The sequence below is a fragment of the Cavia porcellus genome, unplaced genomic scaffold (genome assembly GCF_034190915.1).
Source record: "Cavia porcellus strain 051 isolate PalLab524CR breed Dunkin Hartley unplaced genomic scaffold, mCavPor4.1 scaffold_1, whole genome shotgun sequence".
Taxonomy (NCBI): domain Eukaryota; kingdom Metazoa; phylum Chordata; class Mammalia; order Rodentia; family Caviidae; genus Cavia; species Cavia porcellus.
Genome location: NW_026947484.1, coordinates 107,609,124 through 107,634,539, shown reverse-complemented (window position 1 = coordinate 107,634,539; position 25,416 = coordinate 107,609,124). Strand labels below are relative to the sequence as shown.

At 37.3% G+C, this 25,416-nt stretch overlaps 1 protein-coding gene across 1 annotated transcript; it reads left to right on the top strand.

Moving 5' to 3' along the window:
- The first annotated feature begins 765 nt into the window (after positions 1–765).
- On the top strand, positions 766–21,472 carry Ctss (cathepsin S). Its single transcript, XM_063252884.1, has 8 exons — positions 766–954; positions 3,104–3,230; positions 10,913–11,035; positions 12,005–12,154; positions 14,300–14,527; positions 16,136–16,301; positions 17,801–17,903; positions 21,007–21,472. Exons 2-8 carry the CDS (start codon positions 3,105–3,107, stop codon positions 21,104–21,106), a joined length of 996 nt encoding a protein of 331 aa, XP_063108954.1. The 5' UTR covers positions 766–954; position 3,104; the 3' UTR covers positions 21,107–21,472.
- Positions 21,473–25,416: the final 3,944 nt, after the last annotated feature.

Below are 25,416 nucleotides of genomic sequence, written 5' to 3'. Positions count from 1 at the left end.
TAATGAGTATTACTCTGCCATAAAAAAAAGTTTATGACATATCTAGGTAAATGGTTTCACCTTGAAACCGTATTCTTCTTTCTTTTCTTTCTTTCATTTTTTTTTTTAAGCTGGTGGTCTCACTATATGGTTCAGGCTGGCCTTGAACTCACGGTGTAGCCCAGACTATCCTCAAACTCATGGGTTGTCTTCCTGCCTCAGCCTCCCAAGTGCTGGGATTACAGGCATGTATCACCTTGCCCGGATTAGACCATACTCTTATGTGAGATAAATCAGACACACATGTGTAAATACCACATAGTTTCTCTGGTGTAAGAAACCGAAAGTGTCAATAAAGAAACAAAATGCATAATAGGTATGGTGAAATAGTAAGAAAATGTTCAAATTGGGAAGAGAGCAAGGAATTTGGTAGGGAGGAAGAGAAGAAAAGAAAGAACAAAAAAAAGTAAAAAAATAAGGAAAGGAGGAAAAATGGAAACAAAGATAAAGGGTGGGAAGGTGGGGCAGAAGGGAAGGTAGGGGAATGGGGAAAAAAGAACAAGTTATGTCATGTACAGGTACAAATTCTGTATGATGGATATGTTTATTATGTATATCTAAAATGTACCAATAAAATCTGATAAGAAAAAAAAATTACCAAAAGATTGCAGAACTGAACGGTAAATTTATACTCCTCCTCTGTTGCTGAGTTTGCTCTCCTGATCACAATGCTTCCTGATGGTTCACTAAATCTACTTTGTTCCCAAGACCATAGGGAGAAGGCTAGAGCTAGCTGCTTGTAAGATTGCAAATGAAACTGAAATTAAAGTTCACTTCCTCATAGTGGATACTCATGTGACAAAGTCTAAATTCCCTTTTAAAGTTAATTCTACTGAAGCCTCTTTACTTTGAAATCTTTGGAGGCTCTGCACCAATTCAAGGACTCATTATTGGAGCACCTGCTGGCTTTATCACGTACGTACTTTCTGTTGCTTGTCTTGCGTTTGGTCTTTAAATACTCTGCTTCTGTTTTTAGCTTGCTCTTCCTGCCAGATTTTTAAAACTTTGGTTCCAGGAAGTAAACAACAATAAAAAAAATCACATCACTTTAAAGAATTTATTTTTGAAAGCTTAGTGTCTGCTTGAACGTCTAAACTTGTGGCTGAAACCTAGCTTTCTTTGAAATACAATTTGAAGATTTATATGGTTAAAATTCCAGTTGTTTTGAATTAAAAAGAAATGAAGAAGAAAGTAGAATGTAGTCTGGGGCAGTTAATGAATTTCGGTAGAAGTCTCTTTGAATTGAATACAGAAAATGTGTTTTGGAAAGTAGTTAATTACCTTTGAAATAGATACTTTATTGTTGAAAAAAGTTAAAAGAAATAATTCCAACATTCTGGAAGGCTGAGTCAAGAGGATTGAAAGTTTGAGCCTAGCCTGGGCAATTAGCATGATCTTGTCTTAAAATAAGAAATTATAAAAGAGCTGGGAATGTAGTTTAATGTGAAAACCCCTGGCTTCAATTCACAGTTCTCCAAAAGGAAAAAAACCAAAAAACTAACAGATGGGAGTTGGCTTTTTTTTTTTTTTTTTTTTTTGTCTTTTTCGTTTTTACCGGTACCAGGGATTGAACTCACGACTACCTGCTTGCAAGGCAGGCACTTATGCCGCTGAGCTAAATACTCAGCCCTGGGAGTTGGCTTTTAAGTATCTTTAGAGGTTATATAAATATTTTATTTTAAAATTAATCTTTTGCAGTATTGGGGTTGAACCCAGAACCTTGTCCATGTCAGGCAAGTACAATTCTCTTTGGCAATGGCACAACTGCACAGGGATCCTACCCTGGATCACCACTGGCACCTCTGGAACTCTCAGTGTGTTCAGTTTACTAAGATATTAGAAAGTTTCACTCTATCCTCAGCCCTGTTTATTCATTTTTGAGATGAATCTTACTGTATTACCCAAGCTGGCCTCCAACTCCAGGGTTCAAGTGATCCTTCTGCCTCAGCCCACTGAGCAGCTGGGACTGCAGGCACTTGCCCCCACATTTGGCTTTCATTTCTTTGTGTATAGGCGTAGAGGGTGTTACTGGGGATCAAACTTAGGTGAGGGAAGCCCTCTACCACAGAGCTGCATCACCAGTCCTTTTTATTATCTGGGGACAGGGTCTTGCTAAGTTGCTTGAACTAGTCTGAGACTTCAGAGTAGCTGGGTTTATAGGCAGATGCCACCAGGCCCAGGTATTTTAAAAAATAAAGTTATTTTTTAACTGATACATAGAAACAGAAAATTGTATACTTTGGTGTGGCATCATGTATATTTCCACACATGTGTGTGCTAGGCTCTGCACATTTAAATAGATCAGCTAATAAGACAAGTTCATGTATTAATTCAGAAGATAAGTTGTCAAAGGTATGCCTTCTAAGAGTGATTTCTATTTAGAAAGGTGGAAAAATGATTTTTTAAAATTACATTTGTTGGTATATCCTGGAAAGTCCCTACTTTTTTTTTTTTAACTCTCAGTGTGTTCAGTTTACTAGGTATTAGAAAGTTTCTGAAATTACTTTTTTTATTTTTTTTTTCATACTGGGAATGGAACTCCTGACCTCAGGCTTCCCAGGCAGGCACTGTGCCACCACGCTATATCCCTGGCCCTGAAATCACTTTTTAAAAGTTTTGCTAGCTGGGCTGAGGCAGAAGAATTATTGTGAAGCCATCCTGGGCCACACAGTGAGTTTAAGTCCAGGCTAACTACAGAATGAGACAGTGTCTCAAAAAAAATTTAAAGTTTTAAAATAATAAATAAATAAGGCTGGGGGTTTAGCTCAGTGGCAGAAGTGCTTGGTTGGGAAATGTAAAGTCATGAGTTTGATCCCCAGTACCAAATAATAATAATAATAATAATAAATAAAGTGTTACTAAGTATTAGAAGTTGTATTTCAGACACAGTTCTGCACTTTTACCCTGTGACTAGATATTTCAAGGAGTTATTTTTCTAATTCTGATTTATTTGTAAGAGTATGTTCCTTTGATAGACTTTATATTGACGTGTTATGTTTTGAAAATACATGGCCACATGATATGCACTAAGAGCTCCGCTTCCTGTGTTACCTTCCTCCAACAGGATGAAGTGGTTGGCGTATGTGTTTGCGGCGTTCTCTTTGGCAATGGCACAACTGCACAGGGATCCTACCCTGGATCACCACTGGCACCTCTGGAAAAAAACCTATGGAAAACAATATCAAGAAAAGGTAGACAGGGTTAGCACTTGGGCAATATGCTTTTACACCAGTACCATCCCATTTTCTCACTCTCAAACCTGTGTTCTTAAAAGCGGTATTTTCTAGAAATAGTACGCGCTTATTTATTGTTGTGGGTACGGTACAGCAGGAAACAAAACAAAGTTCCTGTTACTGTGGCGAAAGTAAGTTAATAAGTAAACAAACAGATATATGCAGTATGTTGGATGGTGGGGAGGGCAGTACAGAAAAATAAAGCCTTGATTACAATGAGGAACTGATAGGGCCATGGACAGTAACAGTGAGAATCCATACCCGTGGTATAGTTGTGTCAAAAGCGCCAACAGAGAGCTGAGCAGGGAACTGGTAGAAGCAAGGAAGCAAGCAAAATAATGATGGAGTAAAAGTCCCAGGCCAAAGGAATACAAGGAAGAGAAGATTTGGCGTGTTTAAGGAACAAAAAGTTGTCATGACAGCCTTTGCACAGACAGCAGCTGCTAGGCTGTGAAACTGGATTCTCACTTCCCACTTTGATTTTTATTTTAAAGCATACATGTTAAATGATTTAAAAATTCTAACTTTCTTGTTTCACACAACTAAATCCTACAACTGTGTAACCATATAATAGCTCTATTATTGTATATAGCATATGTTACATTCACTGGATTAGTGATTTTTGGGGGGTACTAGGGATTGAACTCATAACCTTGTACTTGCCAGGCAGGCTCTTATGCCGCTAAGCAAAATCTCCAGCCAGGATTAGTGATTTTTTTGTGTTGGGAATTGAACCCAGAGCCTTTTACTGAGCTAAATCTCCAGACCTTTTTATTTTTTTCTTTTTGAGACAAGTTCTTACTAAGGCACTAAGTTGCTCACACCAGACTCAAACTTGCAGTCTTCCTGCCTCAACCTCCCAGAGCACTGAGATTACTAGCATATATATTACTGCACCCAGCTCCTTAGACCTTTAAATTTTTTTTTTTGATACAGGTTTCTTTAAGTTGCCCAGTCTAGCTTCAAACTTGTGATCTCTCCGCCTTCACCTTCTGAGAAGCTGGCGCTAAATATTGTGCCACCGTGTCTGGCTAACACAATTTTATACAAGGAATTTGAGCATCCTCAGATTTGTTATCCCTGAGATGCGATCTTTGTACCAATCCTTTGTGGATCCTGAAGGACAATTATATAGACCTTTCACTTACATTAAATTTACTCTGAAGTATTTTTTCATGTTATTGTAAATGCAATTGTTTTCTTAATCTCTTTTCAGATAGTTTTCTGTCTGCGTATACAAATACTATTGATTTTTGTATATAAACTTTTGCTGTTATTTTCTTGAGACCTGATCTTACTATATAGCTCAAGCTGGCCTTGAATTCACTTTGTAGCCCAGCCTGGCCTAGAGCCTCAGGCTCCTGAGTGCTGGAATTACAGATGTATGTCTACACACCCAGTTTATATGTTAATTTTGTCTCCTGAGAATTTTCCAAATTTGTCCTAACAGTCTTTTGTGGAGTCTTTAGGGTTATCTATATATAAAAGCATCCCTTCAACAAACAGAAGCAATTTCATTTTTTCTTTTCCTATATGGATGCTTTTTCTTTGTTTTTCTTGCCTACTTACTCTAAGACTTTTATGCTGGATAGAAGTAGTGAGAGGAGATGTCCTTTTCTTTTTCACATCCAAGAAGAAAGCCTTCAACTTTTCCTGGTTGAGTATGGTGTCACTTGGGTTTGTCACACACGGCCTTTGTTGTATTGAGGAGCATTCTTCTAACATGTTGAGAGTTTTTACTGTTTTGTCCAGTGTTTTCTTTCCATCCACAGAGATGATCACGTGGTCTTCATAGTGGTGGTGAGTTCTACTGTTACCCACTCCAGTCTAGGACCAGGTCCCTAATTTCAGAGTTAGCTAGAGTTAAATGCACAATTATAATCCCTATAGGATTAAGTAAATGCTATCCCTCTATTTCCAGTTCCAGTCCCTCAGGAGGAATGATCATGAGTTTTGAATAGTATCTTACCTTGATAATTTATCTTCAGTCCTCTCTCTCTCTCTTTCTTTCTTTCTTTGGTATTTACTACCTCATGCTTGCCAGGTAGGCACGTGCCACTGAGCTACATCCCCATCCCTCCCTCCTTTTTTTCCTTTCTCATGCTTTGTTAGAGTTATTTTCATTTATTTCATCTTTTTCTTCTCTAGTGGTATGGACATATGTCCACCATACAAGCCCATGATGTCCATGACTAGGTAACCGTAAAATTTGCTCCCAAAGAGAGGAGGCTATATCTGTAAGATTTCTTGAGAACAGGTTCTAGGCCTGGCCTCTCACGCTCAATGAAAAGAGGCTAAACAGGGGTTGCTGAGAGCTCTTGGGGCCTACAGCTCATTCTGGCCTTGGTGGTGGTAGGAGATGTCAGCTATTATGGGACATACCAGGTACATCATGTTATATTCTGTAATGCCTGTCCCAGAAGACAAGTAAATACAAATTTGCTCTGGATAAAATTAAAGTAATAGAACCAAAGATGACCTTAAACATAAAAACACAGCAATAAACATTAAATTTGTGAAATAAATTAGAAATCTTGGAAATAAAAGAATTCCCACTGAAACAAAAATTTGATCAGCATGATAAATTCCAAAACAACTGGCTAGAAGCAGTCATCTGGAAGACAGTGCTGAGGCACTAACCCAGAATATAACATGTGAAAATAATAGGGGGGTGGGGATATAGTTCAGTGGCACAAGTGCCTGCCTGGCAAGCCTGAGATTATGAGTTTGACCCCCAGTACCAATAAATAAATAACAAATAAATAAATAAATCAACCAAAAGAAAAAGAAAGATATGCGTGGTGGTGCCCGCCTGGAATCCCAGCACTCAAGAGGATGGAACACTGCAAGTTCGAGGCCAGCCTGGGATGCAAAGTGAGTTCAAAGCTGGTCTGAACTGCATTAACTCTGTCTCCAAAAAAAAAAAAAAAAAAAAAAAAAGACAAGACGAAAGAAAAAGAAAAATCCTTGCAATGCAAGTAAGAGACGAAAAAGTGCTTCAGATTCCAAAACACATTTCATAGGCCTTTCTAAAGGATAAAATGAGATGGAATGTTGGAGAAGCAATATATGAGACAATCCTGTTTAAAAATTTCCAAATATGAGAAAAGTTCTGAATTACCCAGTCAAGAGTGCCCAGCATAGCTAAGCATGGTGGCACACACCTGTAATCCCAGAACTTTAGGAGGCTAAGTCAGGAGGATGGCAAATTCAAGCACAATCTGGGCAACTTAGTGAGACCCTGTCTAAAAATAAAAAATGAAAAAGGGCCAGGGATATAGTTCAATGTGAAGACAGACCTGGGCTCAATCCCGCAACACCTATACACATAGAGCAACCAACCGAAGGTAAATAGTCAGAAACTATAGAATGTGAAATAAAAAAGAAAATCTACCAGAGTTAAAGCCCTTAGAACATAAGACTACATTCAGCAGGCCCATTCATTAGTGTTCTACTGCAGATTTGTACTTTAGTGAAATAGTGGCAAACTGTATATTTCAGTACTTTTCCCTGAAGGATACGAGAAGCAATCCAATACCAAGTTTATCCACTTGGTATGATGAACAGCAAGGAGTGTGCATGGGTACAAAAGTGTCAAAATGGAATTTGACACTTTATGCTCCATCTAACTGGTTTTGCGTATGTTTACTCAAGCATCACAGAAGATCCAATAAACCCACACCACTCTGAGATTTATTTTTTAAAAGTTTTCTTTTGATTTTTCTGGTAGAAATGCTTACTTCAATATAATGACAGATGAAAAAACATCTGCAAGTTTTGGAAGAAGTCAAAAGTGAATGATTAGGTTATTTGTGCATGGATGATGATAATTCATTATGGTAAAATACATGCTTTCATAACAGAAGAGTTGTGTGGGTGGATCATGATGATGCTCATCATGATGAGGATGCCAATGATGACTTCAGTGTTAGCCATGTGAGTCAAAGTTCTGTGACAGTGCAATGGAACCAGAATTGACTTATCAACTGATACAGACACAGGGAATGCGGCCCTCCTTCTTTCAGATAATGTAGAAAAAAGCAATGTGAGTACATATATGATTAGTTGAAATCTTACAGAATGGCCATGCAACCAAATGGAATGATCCAATGTTAGAACTAGATTTGAAAATACAATGAATTGCTGGGGATTTAGCTCAGTGGCATAAGCGCCTGCCATGCAAGTGTGCAGTCAGTGAGTTTGATCCCCAGTACCAAGAAAGAAAGAAAATACAATGAATTTCTTAGCAGGGGTGAAACATACTGGACAGAATGCCAGCATTGCCATTAAATGTTGGAAATTGTAACAGATGAAATGCTTCAAGATGCCATGAAATACAAAATGCTAAAATGCAAGTAAAACAAAATCTATGCACCAAAAGTCATATTCAAAAATGTATTTATTATGACATCTTGCGAGCTAAACTGAAAGCCTTAGCACAGATTTATGTTCTGCTGTACTTCGCACAGATTTCTCAGGGTGATCTCAGGAATCTAAAAGACTTGGAGAAAAGAGATGAGTCAAAATATGGCATAAAAATTTATGTCCTTGCTGATTAAAAGTCATTTCTTTTTCAATTTAGGCATTTATCCTAGAACTCAACCATCACGTCCTTATTCACACAGTAACAAACTGAATGATGTTGTGAACAGACTTGTTGCTCCCATTTCCCAAACTAATCAGAATGTGACATCTGACAATTGGTTTCCAGTTTCCAGTTGATGTTACCTTTGCTAACAGAGCATAAGGTGACCAGTACACAGGAACAAAGCAGAAATTCCAAATGAAATGTCACAATTTCAAAATAGAGAATTATGTAATACAATATATCAAATTGGCCTCTTATATGGCAAAGAAAAGCAAACTGGTACTGCAAATGTCAACATTTCACCATGATAGAAACATTGATAGGGAAGCCTCAACAAAAAGGAAGCCTGAAACAGAAATTTACTACAACAAAACCAAAGGTGGAGTCGGTGTTGTTGATGAGTTATGCAGCAACCATGATGTCACTTGAAATGCAAAGCATTGGCCAATGGTTGTGTTTCACTTGATTCTAAATATGTGTGATATAAATATTTTATAATTTTAAAAAAATAACAAGTGCAAAACCTAACGGAGAAATTTTCTTGAAGGATTATGACTGGAGCTCATAAGAGATCATTTACAACAGAAGGAAAACAAAATGTTTCTGGCCAGGGAACTATGCAAAAAAATTGTGGCAACCACTGGTAAGCTGACAGGTAAACACGCAGGCACAGCATCACAAAGACCTACAACCACAACAGGAAAATCAAAAAGATGTCAACTGTGCTCTGCAAGAAAGGACAGGAAAGCAAAACATACATGTTACCAGTATAAGTGATATTTGTGTATGGAATATGCAGTTATCATGTGTGAAGACTGCCTTGGGGGGGTGACAGTAGAAGCAAAGTTTATTTCTCTGGTAGACTTTTGTTTGTGTTTACCCTGTAGTTTACATATTTTTTTATTTTAAAAAGGATAAAACAGAATAAAGCCAATCAAAACAAACCAGTGTAAGAGATACAGGCCTTCAAAACATTATGAAATCAACAATAGTTACCATAAGTCCTTTTGATGTCTTCAAAATAGGTGTAGATAACTTTGGACACAGTAAAAATCAAACAGAACAGAGTAGAACAGAAACAGTAAAAATGAAACAATGAATGCAATATGGGATTTCAAAACAAACCAATACTAAATCCAAAATTGCTACCAATAATGTATCTTGCTATCTTTGAAATAGCTACTTCTGCCATTGGATTTAACATAATCAGACAAGACAAAAGAGAATAAAACTCAACCCAACAAAACAATGGAAATGACATAAAACCTCAAAATAAGATCACAGGAGTCAACAATGACTACATCCCTCAGAAGGAGATCCCCCCTAGATGCCTCACTGTGTACCGCTGTCCTCTGAACCTATGATCAGACCACGGCCCTAGACCTGCAGTGTTAGTGAAACACCAAACTCCACAGCCATCCCATTGCATTTCATCTCAATAGCTATCATCAGAGCCTGTGTTTCCCTGGAGAAGCCTGTTGCTTGGGGTGGGGTGGGGGAGTTTGGTGTACTTCTTGTTTGCCAGCCCATGCCAGAAGGGGATGTGTGCCGTCCCTCCCAGTCCAGCAGTGGCCCACACATGGCGCTGGTTCCCAGACTGGGTTTGTTTGCTGGTGCTGCCATTGTTCTCTCCCTTTATTTCAAGGTTTTGTGAGCAAGTAAACAGCTGATGTGAGTATGTTGGTGTCTATTCTAAGCACTCATTACATACTTGATGTTTTATTTTGTTGATATCTTATTTCCCTGCTAAATGCATGTTGTACAATATAGTAGGAAGCTCCTGACAAAACAGGAAGAGAGGTGACAAGACTGCCACATAGGAAAGAAAAACTCAGCGCATGTCCTGTCAGTGTGAAATGCATGCATGGAATGTGTAGTTTCATGTATGAAGACTTGAGTGTGACAAGTGAAGCAAAACTTATTTCTGTAGTAGACTTTCATTGGTGCTTACTTTGCAGTTCACATAGGTTTTTATTTCTGATGTTATCTTTTAAACACTGTAAGCAAGTACATAGCTGATGTGAAAAATGTTGATGCTATTCTAATGCACAATACATATTAAGAATATAATTATTTTATTGATATTTTATGTTTCTGTTAACTACATACTGTGTAATATAGTAAGAACCCCTGACAAAACAGTAAGACCACTGAGATGTTAAGTATGCCCTACAAAAAGGCCAGGAATGCAAGAAATATGTGCTGTCAGTATAAGTGATACATGTGTATGGAACAGACAATTGTCATGTGTGCAGACTGCCTTAGGTGTGATAACTGAAGTAAAAAGAGTGTTATGGATATTTTCATTATAGTTCATATAGGAATTTATTGCTTATGTTCTTTTTTTAGACTGTACACCAAAAACCCATCAATGTTGAAAATTTTGATGCTTTTTTTATAAACACTCAAATATTAAAAACTCAATACTTTATTTTTGTGATCTTTTTTCCTGTTTAATACTCAATGTTTAATACATTGAAACATTAAAACTCAATGTTTAATACAATAAAACTCATAAAATTAAAATTAATAATTCATCAATAGAAATATTCTTGATGACAAAATGAGTCTTATGCTCCTAGGGCTACAAACAGAGACACAATAATTAAACTGATAATATACCTCTCATGCACAACAATAGCTATCAGAAGATGCGGATAAACATCTTTAAATAGCTAAAGAAAAATAGCTAGAAATTTAAAATCAGCTAAATTGTTTTTCAAGAAAGAGTAAAAAGACATTTTATGACAATCCATAAAGATTGAATTTATACCTATAAAGGATATACTTCAATAAACAATAGTTTCTAAAAACAACTTTCACATTAGTTGAAGGAAATTCATTGTGTATATAACATATTATTAATATCTACCAAAGCAGATATTGGTAAGAATTATAATTAGAATGTGATTTTAACAGTTATATTGGATATATTCATTTATTTGTATGCCCTGACATAACTACACTGATTTTCATACAGTGCTATTTTCATTATTGAATATGAATTTGTCCAGAATGAAATATAACGCTCTTCTCCTACCCTGTATGTTAGAATGAAGAAGAAGTCCGGCGGCTCATCTGGGAGAAGAACCTAAAGTTTGTGACGCTTCACAACCTAGAACATTCAATGGGAATGCATTCGTACGATGTAGGCATGAACCATTTAGGAGACATGGTAGGCAAATTACACATACAGTGGTATCTAAGTTCATAAGTGCTTCTGTTTGTAAACAGTTTGGGTAACAAACAGAAGTATTTGGCAAAATTTGGTTTCTATAAAGCACTTGCCTGTCATGCAAGAGGCCTTGATTCAATCTTCAACAGCACCACCAAAAGGAACAAAAAAGAGCAGGTAGCCATATGCATACAAAGTGAGAAAACAGTGAAATTTAAGGAGATAAGAATTTGTCCTTAAATTCCTACTCTAACCACTGACCTTCACAAGTTTCTTCTTCAGTGGAAATTTTAAACTCACAGGCTTACTATCGCTTTCATTTTTATATGAATTCCAGGAAGAACTTTCTGAAGGCTGCTTATAGTCTTTTATAGTAAATTACTATATTTATTTAAGTATAAATTGGCAAGCAGGCCCACATACTTTGATACAGGATATCATAATCTCCCATGTGGGCGGTGTGTGTGTGTGTGTGTGTGTGTGTGTGTGGTATTGGGGATTTGGGCACCCTAAGGAGGCATTCTTCTACTGAGTTGCATCCCTGGCCCTCATATTAGTTATACTCTATCCCACTGTACTACTGTCGCCCAAATCAAGAATTGTGGTACTATTTGGAAGGTGATACTCCTGGAAGATCAAATTTCTACTTAAATGCAGAAATTTCCTCTGTAATTTTCACAAAGAAAACCAATTTGGCCCACTTATGGCATGGCTTGCCTCTGCCTCTCTATAATTATCAGTTGTTACCATTTTCGTTTTCCCCTCCTTGGTGAGGGCGCTTGGGTAACTGAGAAGCAGTTAATGTGGAAGAATAAAAAGACTTGGACAATTCACTCTACCATTCAACAGTTCCTATCCTAGTCACAACTCTCACTGGTTTTTCTTCATTTTAAAATAAATTCACATTTATAGCTATTAGGAAGTTTAAAGAAGGATTTGAGGGAAAGGGAATGTATCTTTGCTTTGCAGACCAGTGAAGAAGTGCTGTCTTTGATGAGTTCCCTGAGAGTTCCCAGCGAATGGCCCAGAAATGTCACTTACAAATCAGACCCTAATCAGAAACTGCCAGATTCTATGGACTGGAGAGAAAGGGGCTGCGTCACTGAAGTGAAATACCAGGTGAGCAAATCATCCCAGTCCTCTCCCCACAGCAGAGCTCTCTCTTCCTATCACTGCTTACATAACGGTTATTCTTGTCTTCTCAACTAAGCTGCCTGAGGGTAAAGCTCACACATGACACTATTTATTGTTCCCACGGTGCTTAGAATATCAGTGGCAATGCAGCCATTCTAGACAAAAACTGTAACCCATGTCATCAGGTTTACAAAAAACAATGTTAGTGCTCATGTCATCCATTGACAACACTGGACCGTCCATCATGCCAGTTGCTTGAGAAGCAGTGTCCAGTGTGAGGGAAGTCTGATCAGGAAGTTTCTCTCTCTATTTAACTTACAAATATCAAAGTGGTAGGAGAGGAAAAACCTAGAGCTACAGTGGCCATTGCCAGTCAAGTTAACATACAGCTAAGTTTGCATTGTTGGAGTAAGAAATGTATACTTTGCAAAAGTGTTCCTGTTATGGATTAAGAACTGGTGATCAATTTAACGCCAGCTGGATTACATCAGCATGGCGCTGAGCATAGATGCTCCACCTGAGGAAAGTTACTAGCATAAATAGAGAGGTGGAGAAGGAGAAGCTATTGCGTTGAGGCATTGAGGTGTTGTGGGTTCTCCTACGAGTTGCCTTTTGAGCCGTTGGTTCTCCTGGAGAAGCTCTCATCCTTACATTGAGCGTTGCTTCCTGGCTCTGGAGGGGAAGACATGAGCCACTTGGTCTCCAGGATGAACTCATCACCCTGGCTTCCTGGCATGTACTTGACTATGCTTGTCAGAGGAGGAGTTTGGGGCTTCCGTGTCACTGAGGATGGCTGTGGTGCCTTTCAGGACAACCCTGGTCTTTATTGTGAGTGTCGCTTCTCGGCTCTAGCATAGAACCCTCAACCCACCAGCACAGCTCCTTCACCCTACTGGCATGGACTTCCTGGCTTCCACCGCTGACCTTTGGGCCTTCCCAGCATGGATCCGTAAAAAAGACTGGTGTGAGTCCTTGTGGGCTCTGGACCTCCAGTTGGACTTGTGGGAGGCATTGTCATGAGCTCTGGGTTTTCATCTGGACTCAAGTGGGACATTGCTATGGGATTCAGGTCCTTGGCTAAATATTCTGTGTCTTTTGTGTACTGGATAGATTCCTGCAGTTTCTTGTGTTAACTCTGGGTGACCATCATAAAAACAATATTATAAACTACATATGTTATGATTGTAATTTTTCTCCACATAACCCTTGACTAAAAAGGTTCCTATGTTGTGTTTTCCTTTACTGTTTTGTTTTTTAAAAAAAAACTAAAAAATATCCTAAACAAGTTAGCAATGACTTAGGATAAAACACACATGTTACTCTGGTAAGGGAGAAGAATCAGAGCATTCTGAGCAGCTGTCCCATGCGATCAAAATTTATTAAGAAGTGAATGGCACTGCTAATCTCTTATTCCTTCTCACTTATATATTTTTTGCCCCCAAACTAATATTAGGTTTCTTACTCAAGTCTCTGTAAAATAAAAGTTTGGGAAGGCCCAATCAACTGCATATTTAAGTATTAATTCTGAAAAATTTATGAGGTAGGAGGAGAGGAGAAAATAGGAGAGGGAGAGACGAGCAGGGAGGATGGGGCTCTCTACACTCTGAATGTTTTTTTTTTTAACTAAATCAGCTCTGTGTTTTCTGTTCATTTTGGTTTCTTATAAAATATCTTTTGATAAGATAAGCTAAGGACAATAATGTTTGAAAAATATTAACTTATAATTAAAGCTCTTAGGTTTAGAGCATCATTTGGCAGGAGGAAAGCAACATCTGAACAAAGAAATCATTTTTTTTCCTCATTCAAAATCCCTTACTATACACATCCATCTCTCTTTGCTTGAGGGAAAGACAGGTCGAATTTGGTGCTTGCTCAGTGAGTGTCGTTTCTTAATTGACTTGAATATGTCCATTATGGTCTAAGCTCTGGCCATTTGCAAGTCTCCATGAGATGGACTCTGCCTGGAGAACAATCAAATATTTAGTCCTCAATCCCACTGTCTAACAGAGAAAGAAACTAGTAGGGGAGCCCTTCCCCAGAATTAGGGACAGAGAAGCTGTGCCCTGGTACCACCCTGTTGGTGTGATGGAAGCCATGCTTACTGAGCACCTTTGTGACTGTCTCTTGTAGGGTTCCTGTGGTGCCTGCTGGGCTTTCAGTGCCGTGGGAGCCTTGGAAGCACAGGTGAAGCTGAAAACAGGAAAGCTGGTGTCTCTCAGTGCACAGAACCTTGTAGACTGTTCAACTGAAAAATATGGAAATAAAGGTTGCAATGGTGGCTTCATGACCGAGGCTTTCCAGTATATCATCGATAATAACGGCATTGACTCAGAAACTTCCTATCCCTACAAAGCTGTGGTAGGTCACAAGCAAACCTCCTGTAGTCCATGGACCTCACAGGGCTCACCACCAAGCCAGTTGCTTCAGAAGTCGTGTTGTTTTTAAACAAATGAATACCAGTCATACTTAAGGAAATATTCTCAAAATTCTTTCTGAATAGCTGCCTAAGATTTAAGCTTTTTGGTTCTGCAGCCTCCCACATTCAACCTTACTTTCAGACCATCAACAAGGTTATTCTTCCACATATTAAAAAAGTTCTTTTCCTTGCAAGTTTACTACACATTTTGTTACATTATCACATAATATGTCCATCTTACAGAAAATTTAGAAAAGATAAAAAATACCACAACCTGAGGATGGTGATAACACGTATAATCCCAGGATTTGGCAGGTGATGCAAAAGTATCACTTTGAGTTCGGGCCAGCCTGGGCTACCTAGTGAGTTCAAGGCCAGTATGAAACTCTCAGAGACCCTGTCTTTGAGAACTTGTCTCCAAACAAAATACTCAAATACCTCTACTGTTTTACTTTATTTCTCCCATGGTCTTTTCCTGTTAAGCATTTTCTAAAAATACAGTTGCATATACATGAATTTCTAACATGTATCTTACATAAACATGGATTTATAATCGTCTTCTTTCCACCAGACATATACTAATATGCGTTTTCCACATTGTATGGCCTTTTTTTTTTTTGAGATAGGGTCTTTCTCCTAAGTGCTGAGATTACAGGCATATGCTACCATACCTGATATGAATATGAATAGTCTTTACAAAGTATCCTTTTTTTTTTTAATACTGGGGAGCTAACTTAGTATCTTCTACATGCCTAAAACTTTTGATAAGATTTCATTAAACTGCTGAATTTCCTAGACTGGGCTTGAATTTGTTATCTTTCTGCTTCAACCTTCCAGAGTGCAAGGACTGAACCACAACACTCAGCTTCTAAACTATCATTTTAACTGCAAACATCTTACACTCATGACATCATAGAACTAAATTTAAAGTTCTAGTCAAGAGTTTCTGACTTCTGTGTAGTATTCCCCTGCAGTATACCTCACCTATTGTCCTGACAAGTTTTATTTTTGTTTTCTTGTTAGTTAGTTTTTGAGACAGGGTCTTACTATATTCTTCAGGCTGGCCTTGAACTTACTTTGTAACTCAAGTTGGCTGAGAACTTGCAGTGATTCTCCTGCCTCTGTATACCCTTGAGTATCATCATGCCCAGCTCCTGGCAAGTTTTGCATATAAAGATATTTAGAATTTAAAGCAATAGAATAGTTCTGTATTTCCTTTGGTATTGATGAAATCTGGAACTGATGATTTTGGATAGTCTGATTATTCTTTCTTTAAAAGGATGGAGTCTGAGCTGGGTGTGATGGTGCATGCCTATAATCCCAGCATTTGGGGGCAAAAGCAAGATTGTAAAGAGTTCAAGGCCAGCCTGCATTATATATCAAGACTCTGTTGCAAAAAATAAAAAAGAAACAAAACAGGAGTCTTAGCTACTTGAAAATGTTAAAGTGAGGGAAAAATATATTTAAAATTCAGGTTTAGGATATTGGTGATTTATAAAGGCAATTGAAATATATACTTCATCTATTGTATATATATATATTTTTGGCAGGATGAAAAATGTCATTATGATTCAAAAAATCGTGCTGCCACATGTTCAAGTTACACACAACTTCCCTTTGGCAGTGAAGAAGCTCTGAAAGAAGCCGTGGCAAATAAAGGACCAGTATCTGTTGCTATTGATGCAAGTCATGCTTCGTTCTTCCTCTACAAAAGTGGTAAAACAGATATGTGAACTTCTTGCTACATCCTGACCTTGCACAAAGAAAGAATAGTATCCTTCTTCATCACTCCATCCAAGTGCCTAGATAGGTTAGAATCTCTCATTTCATTTAAGTGTTTTATACCCAGGTCTAATTAGGAAAGTTGTACTTATGAAAGTTTACTAACACTAAATGTCAGGTACTATGTTCAGTCTTTATGTGAATTATCTTATTTAATCTTCCAATGACTTTAATTTGCAGATGGAAAAACACACTATAGGGATTATCTGGCCTGAAATCACACAACCTAAAAGTGATTGAGCTGAGATTAAAAACTACTTACCTTAAGCAAATTCAATAAAGTTATAAAATACAAAATCAACATACAATAATCAGTTGTTATAAAAAAGAAAAAAATAAGTTACTTTTAAAATACAATAGCCAAGTATCTAAGGTAAAAATCAAGAAAGAAATCCAATTTACAAGGGCTACCAAAAACAAAAAATCCTAAGAATAAATTGAGCCAGAGGTGAAAAATATCCATAATGAAAATTATGACACATTGATGAAAGAAACTGAAAAGGACACACACAAAAAAATGGAAAGATATTTTGCGTCCATAGATTAGAAGAATCTATATTGTTAAAATGTCTAAGCTACTCAGAGTGAATTACAGGTTTACTACAATTCCTATCAAAATACCACTGATATCTTCACAGAGCTAGAAAAAATATCCCAAAAGTTTTATGGAAACACACACGCACACACACAAGCAAAAGCTATCTTGTGCAAAAAGATAGAGTTGTAAAGAGTTCAAGGCCAGCTGCATTATATATCAAGACTCTGTCGCAAAAAATAAAAAATAAAAAAAGAAGAAAAAACAAAAGGAAGCCACCTGAATTCAAAATATACTACAGGGCCATGGATTTAGCTCAGTGGTGTAAGTGTCTGCCTGGCAAGTATGAGGCTGTGAGTTTGATCCCTTGTACAAAACAAAACAAAAGGCCAGGTGTAGTGGTGCACTGCTATAATACCAGTACTTGGGAGGCTGAGGCAGGAGGATCGTTGCAAGTTCGAGACCAGCCTGCTGAGCTACAAAGTTAGCCAAAGGGCAGCCTGAACTGCATAGTGAGACTCTGTCTTGAAAAGACCAAAAAATATATATACAGATTGGAGATGCAGAAACAACTCCAAATATACTCAGCCACTTTATCTTTGGCAAAAGAACCAAACATCTTCACTGGAAGAAAAATAGCCTCTTTATAAAATGGTGCTGGACTATGATGAGTGTGATCATTATGTATATCTAAAATGTACCAATAAAAGAAAAAAAGCACATGACAGAAAAATCAAGTTTCATGAAAATTCTAAAAGCAAAATGTTCTATATTTTCTTACAGTATTCACTCTTTTTCCTCACCCATACATTCATTCTCTTTTTCATTTATTTGGTTTTTTTCTTTGCTTTGTTTTATTGCTGTTTTTTCCATTTTTTCACCCTTATTTTATCCTCAGGTGTCTACTATGACCCCTCCTGTACTCAGAATGTAAATCACGGGGTAGTAGTGGTTGGCTATGGTAACCTTGATGGAAAAGACTACTGGCTTGTGAAAAACAGGTAATATCTTCATACTAATGTATCATTAATAAAATCAAGTGTGCTCTGTGAAGACGATCAGGGTGCTGACAATGATAAACACTGACTGCTTCCTGCAAAGTGACATTGTAAATTACTCAATGCCCTATTTTCTACTTTCTATTCTGCCTTTCTCTTTGTTTTTAAGATTTATCTTCTACTATACTTCTCTCTCTCTCTTTTTTTTTTTTCTTGATACTGGGGATCGAACTCACAACTGTGTGCTTGTAAGGCAGGTGCTTATGCCACTGAGCTAAATCCCCAGCCCCGATACTTCTCTATTTTTGTTTGGTCCCTCTTATGAATATGTGTTCCTCCGCTTAGTCTGCATATGTTGGTTAGTTACTCCAGGGTTCCATCTTAGTCATTACTCCCTTCACTCTCCCTCCTCATCACTCCTTTTTTGGGACAAGGACTTGCTCTGTAGTTCAGGCTGGTCTTGAACTCACTATATAGCCCACAATGGCCTTGAACTGGCAGCAATCTTCCTGTCTATGTAGCTTTTAATCCCAGCACTCAGGAGGCTGATGCAGGAGAATCCCTACAAATTTGAGGCTAGACTGGGCTACATAGTGAGTTCAAGGTCAGTATGAAATAGTGAGAATCCACCTCAGAAAATATGTATATGAGTGATCCTGGGCTTATAATTCTAATCATTCGGTGCAAAATTAATGTTTCCTAATTAAGCAGACAATTCTTCGATGTTGTAGTCTTTACCTGCCTTGCCAGCTTCAAATCTTAGTATTTGTTGTTTCATACTTTCCATTCTAGTTATGCTGAACTATAAATATAGATAAGAGTACAAATATACAAAGTTGTAGTTCCCACCCATACATTTTCCTATGTCTTCATATCTTAGTTATGTTTTCCCTCTGTCTAAAACAAACTTCTTCCTCATTTGGCTTATTCCTCCTTTTCTTTCAAAAGCAACTCAGGCATTATCTAATTTCAGAAAATCTCTGAATCCTTTGGCTAAGGAAAATACCTTTTTCCTATGCGGCAAAAAGTTTGTACATATACTGGATCACAGCATTTTATGCATTGTATTTCTTTTGTATTTTATTTTTGGGGTTTTTTTGGAGGCAGGGTCTTACTATGTATATTTATCTATCCACCATCCCAATACATTGCATATACAGTTAGGGTAGAGATTGTGCCTCATCTTTTAGTTTCAGCACAATACAAATGGTACTTACTGACTCTTTAGTATACGTACTGAATTGACATCTACATAATTCATAAAGAAAGAAATATAACGGTCAGGGGGAAAAAGGTAGGGAAACGAATGATCTTACATGTGGATCTAAAGCAGTCAAACTCACAGAAACAAATTAGAACAGTGGTTGCAAAGGATCAGAGGTTAGGAGAAATGATGAGAGGTGGACCAAAATGTACAGACTTTCAACTATAACATAAAAGTTCTGAGCTCATACACAGCATGGTAGTGATGGATGTTAGAATTGCTCCATAAATCCCAACTATTGGATATGGATTATTTCCAGTTTTCAATCTCTTAAAATGACTTCTCAGTAACATACTTCTCTCACCAGCTTCCCATTTAGAATCTCTGCTTGAAAAAATCTAAACTTTCCACCTACTCACCCTACAAATACTCACAACATGCACTTGGAATCTCACACTCAGTAATTCTAAAAAATTCCTTCTCTATATACATCTCAACAGGGTTAGGTGTTAAATTGTACAAAGAGATAAAGACTGGGGTAGTATCCAATGAGGACTGATACATGACATGTTCAAGGCTCCTTAAAGCACAGCCCCTTATATTATCCCACTTGCTTTCTAGCAATAAGTCTGCACTTCTCAATTTCTTCATTGCAAGAAAATATGCGAACTTCCTTTAAGTCCCTGAGCAAAACTTTATACAACAGGTTCCCTTGCCTATGAAATTAAAAGTATAAGTTCCTCAGCTTGGTATTTTCAACTCTTTACAACATGGCCCCAAAACAATGTTCTTTTTTTTCCAGCCATTCCACTACAGATAACCAGTTTTGTGGGATCAACTAAATTTCTCCTTGTTATTCAAACACACTAGGCATTTTTCAATTTCATGCTTTTATTTGTATCCTAATATAGCAATTAATTCTGCCTCATGTAATAATTATTCATATAACTATAATGACAAAACCTTAGAACTTCAGGAACCATTTCTCTTAAAAGGATTTTGTCAATTTTTCATAAGTTTGTGATAAAATGAAAAAAAATATTTTGGTGACTTTTCCATAATCTAAACTTATTTGACTCAAAAGATTATCCTTAGAGAATATAACCTCTGGTTATTGTTTTTGATGCAAAATGCCTTCTCTTTTCTGACATGATGGTGATACTAAACAGTTTGATGTTCATAAATGCTAATTTAAAAACTGGTAACTTTATTTCAATCTAAAACGTTTTTAAATCCTCTCTTCCGTGGAATAAAAAAGTGAGCAAACCATTGATTTCCTCTAACCACTATCTAACCCATGAATTCTCTCCACAACATTCATAACAAATTATGCAGAAAGGCTGTGCTTGAACACGTCCAGTGCCAGGGATCCCTTATCTTCACAGGTGGTACATCCCCCCCCGCCCTTTTTTTGACGAAAGTCTCATCTAAGTCCACATCAGCAAGCTCTTTCAGATCTGCACAAGTACTTATCCTTCACTTTAGAATCCCCTGCCCTATAAAGTTTTCATAGTAATCACTCATAAATTTCTTAAGAGACATTCTTTAAAGAAATTTTAAGTTTGTTAGAAACTCATCACCCACAATCCTTTTATACAAAAACTTTTAATGATGGCATATAACACTCTTTCCCTGTAGAAGGCATGTTTACAAAGTAAGAGAATTAAAAGGCTAGGATGGACTTGAGATTGTTCTCCTTAGTTACTAAGTCTATTCAACAACATAGAACTAAAGCCTTCCAAACTATCCTTTGGAAATTGAAAATTGCCTAAAATCCCTGGGGAAGTTATTATATTATTTCATCCTAAATATGCTTTATAGCTTTGGAAAAAAAAGAGAAAAAGATAATAATGTTATTTGATTGTATTTGCTTCTAATTTTGGGTTATTTCTTTTTCTACAGCTGGGGCCTCTACTTTGGTGATCAAGGATATATTCGGATGGCAAGAAACAGGGGAAATCATTGTGGGATTGCTAGTTATAGTTCTTACCCAGAAATCTAGATGAACTCTTCATTTTATTTTATATTTTTTGGTACCAGGAATTGAATTTAGGACCCTGCACTTTCCAGGCAGGTGGTTGTGCTGCTGAGCTATATCTATGGCAGATCTCTTCATTTTACAAGTCAAGAAGATGAAAACTCTCCGTTAATTTTATTTGCTGTATCCAGAAATAAGTGTAATGATCAGTGTATATTTATCATACTTATTAGAAAATAGTTTGCTTCTTCACTTTATAACATTGCATATCTCTAAAACAAGTTTGCAAAATAATAAATTAATAATGTGCTATCGATATGAAAATTAATTTGTAACTTTTTATAACTGGCTGGCCTAAGAGAGCTCAATAAATCTATCACTCCAAATTTCTCACATTGTTACATGTTCAAGTTATTTTTTGTTAACTATTAGACTCTCTCATAAAAATGTTAGTTATGGTACACTACTGATGAGTTATGGAAACAGTCATAGAAAGTAGGTTATAAATGTCTGGAGAGTGCATACTGCATCATTGCTCATAGGATTCAATAAATATTTATTGGGTTCTGACCTAGATCCCTGAACTCCCAAATGAGTGTATGGCGGAGGTTAAATAAAAAGAGATAAATTGTATGACTTTTAGGGCTCCAGGAGAGTCAAACCCTTTTAAGGTCGAGGTTTCCAGGGTAAAGACAAAAGATTCTCTGGATCAGTCCACTTATATTAGGACCAAGGACAAAGGGCAGAGAAACTGAGGAAAGTGCAGGCAATGAGCAGGACCTTGGGAGTCACTTCAAAGATGTCTCTAAGTCATGAATCAAGTCAATTAGTAGCACTGTCTTATCATGAAGACAGGGTAGAAGTGAAACTGTAGGAGTAATCTTTGCAGCTGCAGTCTCTACCTTGTTAATTGGGGTTGGAGCTAGAGTGTCTGCAGCTGTGGCCTTATTTTGTCCTTTGAGGTATCTCTGGCCTCACAGGCCACTACAGGCCTCAGCCAGGACCAGTGATTCATAGAGGTTCACTTACTATGAATCTGAATCAGCTCCCATCGCCAAGCAAGGGGCCTAGGCCTACAGCAGACTCACAGATAAACATAGAAAGCCAATTAGTACAATTTAAATCCTGCTCAGAGCCACTTCATAGTGGTCTCCAAGAAATATTTTTAGATTAAATCATGTTAAAATATAGTACACAAATAGTACACTGATCAGGCCCACAACCTCCCACATGAGTGGATGGAGAAGGCTTAAATAAAAGAGACAAGTGGTATGATTTTAAGGCTCCAGGAGAATCAAAACCCTCCAGCAGAATTTTCTAGGGGCTGAGACAAAGAACTTTTCTGGGCAGCCTGTATTTATTTGGTTTTCAAACAAAGGGAGGGTATACTGAGGAAAACTTGGGAACTGAGAGGGAGTCAGTTCTCCGAGTAGTAAATTATGCTAATTTAGGAGAACTGTCTTATCTCCAGGTTGACATTTATGGCAAGACTGAGACAGCAGAAGTGAGATGCTTGCAGCTTCAGTCTCTAGGTAGTTAACTGGGGTTGTAGACAGGTGTCTTCAGCTGTTGCCTTATCTCATTCTTTGAGATACACATCACAGGTCACTACAGACCTCCCTCAGAACCAGTGATTCATAGAGGTTCACTTACTATGAATCTGCTGTCCATCTCCTGCAAGGGGTTTAGACAAGGGACAGACTCATGAGTAAACATGGGAAGCCAATTGGTTAATTTTAACTCTTGCTCAGAACTGCTTTGTGGTGGTCTCCATTACACAAATATTTAGAAGTTAAGCTGTTTTCAAACACTTTGGAAGAATTATTTTTGTTTATCTCTGCATAGCTGAAAATCAAACCCAAGATCTTTTCCTTACTAGGCAAATACTCCAAAACTGAGCTACAACCCTAGCCCTGGAAGGATTATTTTAATAATCAACACTTTAATATACTAGTTCAAATTACTTTCACTGAATCATCAACAAGTTGACCAGGGTCTTTTTTGGGCAAATAATTGAATCGACTCAAATAAATATTTCTTCTAAAATATTCCACTATAGTACTTATGTTTTTGTCTAATTCTAATCGATCTTCCTCATAATTGCTCCAAATTAGTAGATAAGTTGTGAACAGGCAACAGGAATTGTAAATTTTATAAATTCAAGCTTATCACCAGACGTGCTGGCTCGTGCCTGTAATCCCAGCACTCGGGAGGCTGAGACAGGAGGATCATTGCGAGTTCGACACCTGCCTGGGCTACAAAGTGAGCTCAAGGCCAGCCTGAACTGCATAGTGAGACCCTGTCTCAAAAAGACCAAAAAAAAAAAATTCAAGCTTATCACACGAAAAATGTATAGGATAATCTCATTACTATATATTAAACTGTCCTTAAACTAATTTACTTTGTTTTCTATTCATAAAACACATTTTAGGGGCCAGGAATTTAGCTCAATTGCTCAAGCACTTGCCTAGTAAGCACAAGGTCATGAGTTTCATCCCTGGTACCCAAAAATAAATAAATAAATAAATAAATAACATTCTAAGGAATAAGAATCAACAAACACAGCTGGTTGTGGTGCATGCCTATAATCTTAGCACTGAGGAGGCTGAGGCACGAGGATTGCCATGAGTTCAAGGCCAGCCTGAACTACATATAGCAAGACCCTTTTTCAAAAGTAAAAGAAAGAACTGCCAAATATAAAAACATAGTCATGTTGGGAGTGGTGGCATATGCACATAATTGCAGCACTCAGGAGAGATGAAGCAGGAGATCATTGCAAGCTCCAGGACAGCCTAGGCTACAAAGTGAGTTTAAGGACACCCTGAACTGCATAGTGAAATCCTTTAAAAAGCAAAAATATGGTCATAATAATCATTAAAAGTGTGAAGAAATGTTACAATTAAAAATAGTTATTTTTCTTTCATTTTAACAGTTTTGTTTGTAAGTACTATAATAAAAGCATCAGTTCTTAATTTTTAGTAATCTAGTAGTAGATGGATGTCTTTTCAGAAAAAAATTGCATAAAATAAAGTACATAAGTTATAAAGGCAACCAATTGAATGCAGTTATTAAATTCTGAAATATAAATTTATAACAATAATATACATGTTTCTTTATAAATGCATTAAATAACAAGAGTTAATAGTCATCCTAAATTTGAAGTTGTGAGTATGATACTTGAAAACTCCAAAAATTGTAATGTTGGGGTTGGGGATTTAGCTTGGCAGTGCAAGCGCCTGCCTTGCAAGTGCACAGTCATGAATTCGATCCTGGGTACCAAAAAAAAAAAAAAATTGTAATGTGGCATGAAAATATCTAGATTTTCTTTCAATGATAAAATCACAGACATTGTAAGATTACAGTTTGAGGTGAACCTGGACAACTAAGTGAGACCCTGTCTCAAAAATTTTTAAAAAATGTTTTAAAGGACTGTTGATGCAGCTCAGTGGTAGAGCATCCCTGTGTTCAATCCCTGAGAAACAAAACAAAACAAATCACAGCTATTGCTAAAGTCACTGTAGTGTACAAGCTATTTTCAGAATTAAGAAAATGCTTGCTTTCAAGTGGAGATTGTTGACAAGGTTCTGGTCACGCTACTACAGAAATATCCCTTTGGCATAAGGGATATTTTAAGCTGAAGACATCTGAGACAACACAGAAGCAGAAAGGTCACTGTGACAGTATCTTTATTCTTCCTCACTGAGCAGGGAGGACCACAAGACTCACAAGCAAGAGGCTCCAGCTCCATACCTGGAAAGAACAGCCTGAGCTCCAAAAAAAGGGGAACGCAGAGGCCCAAACAGGCCTTCATCACCAGAAGTATGACATAAAAAACACTCCATTTGAACTGTTTCATAAGGTCTTCTTTTTTGCATGAAATCTTCTTTGCCATGGAAAATGTTTATTAAATAAATTTGCATTCATTTCTTTAGTTTATCTGTCTTTTGTTGTAGTAACCTCAGCTATGAATCTGGGATAGAAATATATTTTTCCTTCTCTTTCATTAATATAAAAATAAAAATACAATTTTTTTCTATTCACAAATTCCCCGAATTCTATTTATAGAGCCCTTAGGAGTATGTACCCCAGGTAAAGAACACCTGAACTAGGGCCGGGAGTTTAGCTCAGCAGCATAAGCACCCATCTGGTAAATGCAAGGTCACCTGAACTAACAGGTAAAATTATAAAATATTTAAAGACCTCCATCAATTGTACATCCCGACTTTCCCATTCCATATTTTCTATGATCTAAACATATAGGCCTTCCTTCAGTTTTTGGAACACTTCCTTCTTTGAGGGCTTTTCAAGTGTTGTTCTCTCTGCCCAGAACATTC